Raw genomic sequence first — 8,547 nt, 5'->3', positions numbered from 1 at the left:
GGCTGCTTCCCAGCCTGTGTCGGCTGCTCCCCAGCCGGTGTCCCCTGTGCCTGCATCGGCCACTGAACATCCTCTGCCCTCTGTGCCTGCATCGGCCACTACCAAGCCTCTGCCCTCTGTGTCTGCATCGGCCATTGCCAAGCCTCTGCCCTCTGTGCCTGCATTGGCGACTGCCAAGCCTCTGCCCTCTGTGCCCATGTCAGCCACTGCCCAGCCTCTGCCCTCTGTGCTTGTTTCTAGCTCACTGCCACTTGTATCGCTCTCAGCATGTACACAGTCATCATCAGCTGCAGAGGGTAGTGAAGGCCACACAAGGCCACACAAAGTATTACCAGTACCCAGCTGCCTTCTGTTAAGGACATCTGTAACACATTGGCAAGATTATTACATACTCAACCACCCTCCACAGTTGCTTTTCTCACTTCTTCCTTCTGGCAAACAGTAAAGAACTAATGATCCTTGTGGGGGACGGCCAACATCCTTGCCCGGCCAGGACAACTGCTTAATGGAAGGACCTGCAGAGACAATATACACAAAGCATTATCTCCCCTGGAGCGCTAGATGGCTATCCCCCTGAGTTTCAGTGATGCTTCATGAGAGTTGGAGTTTGGCACAACCCTGATGGGTTCCGTGGGTGACTCCAGGAGGTGATGCAGAGACCTACTTTGTTGGGCCTCCGCTTCACCCAGAAGTGCTTCCAGACCACGCTAACAGAAAGCCAGAAGTACTGCCGGGTGCAGGATAAAAGAAGTCTGCTGACACTGCTCTAAGACACAGAATCGTGAGGAAGAGGATGACACCTGCCAGGAGGAGTGGAGGCAGAAGATAGAGAGAAAGAAAAGAGAAGACAAAGGCAGAGAGAGAGATTGTGCTGTGTGCTGATTGTACTGTGTTCTTCTGTGGGAAGTGAATGAGAAGAGATTCGAACAGCCAAATAAAAACCTTGTGTGCTGCAGAGACTTGTGCCCGAGTCCGTCTGTGTCGGTTTTGAGAGCTGGCGTGCCCCTTGCAGGCCACACCGTTGTTCCAGTAGATTTGGAGAAAGCGTTTCAGTTATGACGTTACTAAACAACAAATCATAATAAACGCTGTAAGAAAAAAAATTATATATAATTATTTGCACATATATAATGACCTATTGTGCATATTGCATTCTATATATTTTGTCTGTGTTTTATTGCAGTATTATCTGTGTTCTGAACAGATAAGCAAGTGTCAATATCATTGTACTGTATGCACATGACAATAAACTTGAACTTAAAGTGTGCAGTGCAACAGCACTAATCTTGACTGCCATTCTTATTATTGTAAATACAAACGTTGATGAGATCACCTTGGGATGATTCCATGTTGAATGCACACTATGTGACCCATTATTTTTTATTAGTAGTAGTAGTATTAATAATAGTTCACATTTATTTATTTAAGAGCATTTATTTTTATGTTAATCTAAGTTTTTTCCATCCATCCATTACCCAACCCGCTCAGAACTGCTTTAATATTGTTAGCTGGTGTGCATGAAACTAGTTTAAGAACAATCTTGGTTGTCTCAAACTCTAAAGTTGTTCAAAAGTATTGAATTATGCCACATACCAGTCAATTGTTGTGGGCATTGTATATTGCACACATACAGTTTTTAGTCATGAAAGCTATGATGGATCAAATAAGTTAATTATTGGCTCTATTTCCTAAACTGTGCCCCTGTCAATTTTTTTCAATCGGTTTTATTTGTACAGTAGCTTTGTTCTGAAGATCTCTTAAAAATCTATGAAGTTTAATGTTTCACATGTGTATGATTTGCTGGTGGGATTATGAAATAAATTTATTAGTTGGAAATCTTTAGCTGAAACTTTCATGTATTTGGGTGTATAGTAAAAAGGTAATGGTGTTTCTTAACAGTATTGTTCTCATGAGGTACAGGATGCTAAACTGGTTTGCTACTTTTATGTTTGTGGGGTGATTAGAAATGTTTAAGAGCTTAAAATGTTTAGATAGTGTGAGACTTTTAAATCATTGCCCCAGATAACAGATTACACAAATTTTTACAACGTCAGGATCTTTTGCAATAAACTTGTCAATTCTTTTTCACAGAAAGCATGATGCAAGTGATGCTCAGAAATCACAGAAGTCATAACACAAGTGACTCTTGGAAAAGACATTTCGATGATAACGTCATTTCTAGCGCAGGTTGATGTGGGGATTCCGTGAGGTTGTTTGCATTATGTGTCTGACATCATAGGTAATGTGGGCTGCAGTTGGACTCTGTTGCTCATTTCACCCATACAACATCCATACACACAGGGACGCACCATTTCGGTCCTGCTGGAGGAATTGCACACCTCCTACAAACATAACTTCAAACACAAATGAAAATAACTGGTCACCATCTAACGTAATCCTACCTAATCTTAAGGTTGCTAATTTAAAAAATGAAAAACGCAATGGTATAAATCCACTATTAAATGAACCAGACTCCCCTGTGGCTGTCTTTCTGGATTCTCAGCCAGCTGCGGCTGTGCTAAGCTCTGGCGTCGACTTCAAAACACGGACCAGTAAACATTAGCGATGTACAAAACATATTCTTTTTAGTGATTCAATTCATTTCATTCAGTTCACCAAAATGATTTGAACCTTTGAATCACTTATTCGTTCACTTCAAAAACAATAACAAGCTATATTCCAGTTTAACATCTACATAATATTTTTTGAATTTTGGCAATAAATAATATTTCAACAATAAATAGAAAAAAACAATCATACAAAAAAAACCTTAAAATAATGCACACATAACGATAAAACTGTGAGAACACAGAAATATGACTAAAATTATATTTAGTTTTGGATAATCTCCTGCAATTTCCTTCTTTTATATCCCACCCTTTCTGATGCAATCTCCCATACATATATCATTAGTGAACTGAACTGCGATTCAGTGTACTGCAAGTCTCTAGTCTGCAGTTTGTGAATGACTTGCAATGTTTCTCCAGATCAGTAGGGGGCATACTGGTTCATTTAATCAGTGTACAGAGACGTCATAGTTACTCAAACAGAGTGAACCAATCAATGGAAGGTACTTGGTGTCACCTACCATGTCAGTCACTGGCTAGTTATCATCATGACTGTTTTGCTGAAACAGTTTACTGATTTCCTAAAAATAGCAGAAATTTAAGTGAAGTTAAGATGATAGCTCCAGACTGTTGTTGAATGCTATATAAAGTGTAGCACACACTGCACATGCCTCGAAAAGATTTGCTCTTTAATGTCATTGAACCAGTACATAGAGAACAGAGATACAGTGATCCCTTATCACAGAAGTTATGTTCCAGACCCATCAGCGATAGGTGAAAGTCCGCGATATAGAAAGACTATATAAATAAACATTTTTTTTTATAGTTTAAGCCTTAAAATACCCCTCCTACACACTTTAAACACACGTAAACTTATTATGATCGATGCACAGAGCAACAAGCAGAACAAGCATCTTGGCAGAAGCAGCACAAAGCCAGTAGCTGATCCATCCAGTTCTCCTTAGCGTGCGTTCAGCTCCCCCCAACACCCCCACACACTTCACAACGCGAGCAGGAGAGACGTGAATTGGCAGGAGCGTAGCGTGCCTCTGGGGGGGTTGAGTGAAGCGATCGAGACCGGATCATTTTGGAGAGACACTTTGATGACATGTGAGACTAGACATTACAACCATTGACCATTCTATTTTACTGCACAGGCTAGAAAATGATGTTGGGCTTACAGGCCCCGTGCTCGCTTGGTTCAGTTCTTATTTATCAAATCGATTCCAGTATGTACAGAAATGTGCAGACAGTACTCCATCATTATACACAGAAGTTCAATATGGTGTCCCGCAGGGCTCAGTACTGGGACCTTTACTGTTTTCACTTTACATGCTTCCACTGGGATCTCTCATTAGGAAACATAATGTTAATTTTCACTGTATGCAGATGACACCCAGTTATACCTTTCATTTAAATCAAATGAAGTTTCTCCGATGTTGTCTTTAATTAGTTGTGTTAGTGAATTAAAGGAATGGATGAATGAGAACTACTTGTCTTTAAATACAGAGAAAACAGAGATGTTAATTGTTGGAGGGAATGACGCTGATCACAGCAATATTTTGTCGTCATTTAACTCAGTTGGAATCCCAATTAATTTTACTGAATCAGCCCGCAATCTAGGAGTTATCTTTGACTCTAGCATGTCATTTAAAGTGCATATTACAAAGTCGTCCAAAACATGTTTTTCCATCTTAAAAATGTTAGGAAATTAAGGCGCTTTCTAAATAAACAGGATTGTGAGAAATTAATTCATGCATTTATCTCTAGTAGGATTGACTACTGCAATGCGGTGTTCACTGGCTGTTCAAACTGTTCTCTATACAGCCTCCAGTTAATCCAAAATGCCGCTGCAAGAATTATTACAAGAACAAGAAAATATGAACACATAACTCAAGTTCTTAAATCCTTACACTGGCTCCCAGTTAAGTTCAGGGCAGATTTCAAAATCCTCCTTTTAACATATAAAGCATTAAATGGCCAAGGTCCGCTTACTTGTCTGAACTTATCATGACTTACAAACCTGAGCGCACATTAAGATCTCAAGATGCCGGTCTGCTTAGGATTCCAAGGATTAATAAAATAACAGTGGGAGGTCGAGCTTTTAGTTACAGGGCCCCTAAACTGTGGAATGGTCTTCCTGCTTCCATAAGAGATGCCCCTTCAGTCTCAGCCTTTAAATCCCGCTGAAGACTCACTACTTCAGTTTAGCATATCCTGACTAGAGCTGCTGATTAACTGTACATACTGCATCTCTGTTGTTAGTCATTAGCACTATAACATAAGTAACATGATAATTATATTTGAATACTAACCCTCATACCCAAATGTGGCAACTGGTGCCACGGCCCACCTGCCAAGTTGTTTGCCTGCCTATGGTAAAGTCATCCCTGATGGAGGATCACAGGAATCATGGGAAAGAGGGGTCCTTTCATCGGAGCAACGTTTCAGCCGTGGCATGGCCAAATGGGGAGGCAGCTAGATGGATGAGGTCTCCAGGACTCTAAAATATCCAAACCTAATTATGTCATATCATCTACTGTTAAACCGTACTTCTAAAATTTTTATTATTATGCTGTCTTAAGGAATTGTTCTGTTCTGTAATTTGTATTGTATTGACCCCCTACTTTTGACACCCACTGCACGCCCAACCTACCTGGAAAGGGGTCTCTCTTTGAACTGCCTTTCCCGAGGTTTCTTCCATTTTTCCCTACAAGGTTTTTATTGGGAGTTTTTCCTTGTCTTCTCAGAGAGTCAAGGCTGGGGGGCTGTCAAAAGGCAGGGCCTGTTAAAGCCCATTGCGGCACTTCCTGTGTGATTTTGGGCTATACAAAAATAAACTGTATTGTATTGTATTGTAACCTTAGGAAGCAAAACCCATGAGACGGTGACTTTTGCACGTTACACCCTACTTACAAACAGTTTAAAACAAGTTCACGGACATCTAACCTAGTAGTTGTTGGAATGCTTTTGGCAGACACACTTCATGTGCTCCCAGCTCTTAAAACGACGACAACCAGAACACGCAGCTTGCCAGCTGCAGCAAGCCAACTGCTGATCCGAGCACTTCTCCTTCATGTGCGTTCATCGCCGTCTTCAGAACGCTAGCGGCAGAGATGCGAAGTGGCAAAAGGACAGCTACTGTACAGGCTTTTAAATGATTGACGCAAAGCGCGGCAAGCAGAATGCACAGCTGCCCAGCAGCAGCAAGACAGCAGCTGAACCGATTGCATCTCTTTAGCGTGCGTTCAGACCCCCCCTTCACAACACTAGCAGCGTTATAAGTCCTGCAAGAAAGAGTTTTAACCACATCTGGGGCAGGAAATAAAGGACAAATATTGTTTTTATAAAAGTTTTAAAGTAAAAATGAAAATAATGCATATGTAACAATTCCCATGAAATAACAATCTCTTTAAATTATTTATCCGGTAAACCAAACCCGGGGGTGGGTGAGCAAAGTGAGCAGGGGGCGGAGCCCCCTAGTAATAATAATAAATCTGTGATGTAGCTGGGGTGCAATAGCTGAACCGTAATATAGCGGGGTATCACAAGACAAGTACAAAAGAACTAGTTTGTTCATTCATTACAAATCACTAGTAAACATGGAATAATATTCGCAAGGCCCATTGCTAAAACTATTGCCAAAATGTCCAAAATTTAGAATCGTAGGCCCACTGTAAGACCTCACCTCATTAAAAAGCACTATGCAATCTCCCCTTGGAATTGGTATAATTAACCTTATCTAGCAATGAGTCCAGATATATCATATCGACAAAGAGGGCAAATCATAAGTCTAACATATAAGAAGAAACTGGACACTCTTGACGCAATTCTTAAATTTATAAGCATGAGACGGTTTATTGTAGAAAATGTAATGAGCTGGAAACTGTAGAGTATGCTTATTTGAGTGTAGGTTATATGAGGTCCAATGAAGAAACTTTACTGCTAAGGTGAAGAAGCTTGAAGCTAAACAGTTGTCTCTGGAAATTGTATTAAAAAGGATTTGTCATCACAGAATGCATACGTGTCATTGGCTACATTCACATTACTAGTGACTTCGGGCTGATTTTTTGCCACAGATCTGATGTTTTGGGGGCTCTGTTGACACAGATATCCAATCTTTTTAATTTAGTCACTTTCATATGTGGTCCTAGATTGAATATGTATCTGATTCATGGCCATGCAACATGAGTGAGAATGGTCAGAATTCATGTAGTTTTCTGCCTTTTGTCAGGTGTATAAAAATGTATAAATAGTGTATTGGATATATAGCTGTATAGGACCTTTGGTATTTGCTATGCTATTATGTAGTTAATTAACTCTTCTACTTTTGATGGAAAACCATTAAGCGGTCCCAGAATCATGTTGCATATATTCACGTAAGAGTAGAAACTATCTTCCAGCACCAGTGATTTTAAGACAAGACAATTACATCGAATGTATTGCCTTCTAATTAGCATTTAGCACAACATTCCAGTTAAAAGTCAGTCAGTCATTTCCCAAACCACAATATCCTAACACAGGGGTCTGCTGAAGCCAATCCCACCAGCACAGGGTGCAAGGCAGGAACAACCCCTGGGCAGGGTGTCAGCCCACTGCAGGGCATGCACACACACTAGGGACAAGTTAGGATCTGCTAACTAGATCTAACCTAACCTGCATGGCTTTGGACTGTGGGAGGAAACCCACACAAACACAGGGAGAACATGCTAACTCCATGCAGAGAGGACCCGGGAAGTGAACCCAGGTCTCCTAACTGTGAGGCAGCGGCGCTACCACTGCACCACTGTGCTGCCCTCCAGTTAAAAGTACATGCCTTTTATTTTGTTAAGTATAAAATGACATTTTATTGAATAAAGCACTCAGAACTATGACATTTTAACTAAGTAAAGTTTTCACATAAAGCAATTATCCAAAGAAAGCTGCACATTTCTTTAATGTTTTGATTTGTTAGCTTGATATCCCTTGAACAGCAAGGAGGTAATTATTTAGCAGAGATTGAATAGGGCAGTCATTGGGACAAATGGATCAATTACAGCTGCATCGTTCGTTCTCTGTGCATTGCTGTCCAGTTTGAGACAGAGCGAGCAAGCAAAAGACAAAGAGAGACGTGATGTGAAGGTCTTACACCGAATTCTCAATGCACCTCTCCAATCACATGACCCACCAAACTCTGTCAGTCTTTGATCACCCAAACCTAACGTACCAAAGGACAGTGAAACACCAGACACACATGAAAGGAAAGAAAAACAAAATGTCTCCAGAAAAGCAGGAAAGAGACCTGAAAAAATCAGATAACTTTGATAAGAGGCAGCAAAGAGTTCAGAAATTAGTGATTTATTTGGAGATGCTCATGGAGCCAACATTCAAACAGATAGATGAAAGTACATGGAATTGACATTAATCAGCAAGCAGTAAATAAAGATTTAATTGTGGTATACCTTCACAACCTCTTATTTTTTGTTAATGTTCAGCCAAGTGCAGCACAGGGAAAGTAGCAGACTATAGATGGTGAGAGGCAAGACGACAAAGCAGCTATTGGAGTAAAAGAGATTTGGCGGGACACTGTAGGCCATCTGTACAGGCTGTGCTTGTATGTCAGGCCACTATACTGGACCAGCGGTCCACAGTTCAACACTGTGGACCCCCTTGTGGCCTGTGATTTTCTTAACCAGTTTCATCTGTGAATGATTTTACCATTAATCGATCACATTGTTTACATAGGTAATATTTTCCTTTTTTAATTTTGCATTCAGAAAGGTTTTGAAATGTAAGATTTATGGTTTTAGAAAATTAAGAAATATGTGTATTTTTGCCAGATCTTTAAATGCTTAATTCTGTTTTGCCATTTTCTTTTACTTATTTATCTTTTGAGTTAGTTGTATCCAGTTACTGACAATGAAATACACAGCAGACACCAAAGCTAACAATGCTGAATGATAAGGGCCAGTGGTGATTTCTGTGGCATACTGTCTTGTAT

The 8,547-nt window shown here is 40.4% G+C and overlaps 1 protein-coding gene across 1 annotated transcript in view; it reads left to right on the top strand.

Annotated features, from left to right (window-relative positions):
- LOC120538982 (SH3 domain-containing protein C23A1.17-like) overlaps window positions 1–1,284 on the top strand; it is a 5,731-nt gene extending 4,447 nt beyond the window's left edge. The window contains exon 3 of the mRNA XM_039768636.1: window positions 1–1,284. This exon is cut by the window's left edge and continues 298 nt beyond it. Within this exon, the coding sequence (XP_039624570.1) occupies window positions 1–445 (445 nt within the window). The 3' untranslated portion in view covers window positions 446–1,284.
- The last annotated feature ends 7,263 nt before the right edge of the window (window positions 1,285–8,547 follow it).

This window comes from Polypterus senegalus, chromosome 11, assembly GCF_016835505.1.
Source record: "Polypterus senegalus isolate Bchr_013 chromosome 11, ASM1683550v1, whole genome shotgun sequence".
NCBI lineage: Eukaryota > Metazoa > Chordata > Cladistia > Polypteriformes > Polypteridae > Polypterus > Polypterus senegalus.
The sequence above is the reverse complement of the archived record's forward strand: the minus strand, read 5'-3'. Positions and strand labels throughout refer to the sequence as shown.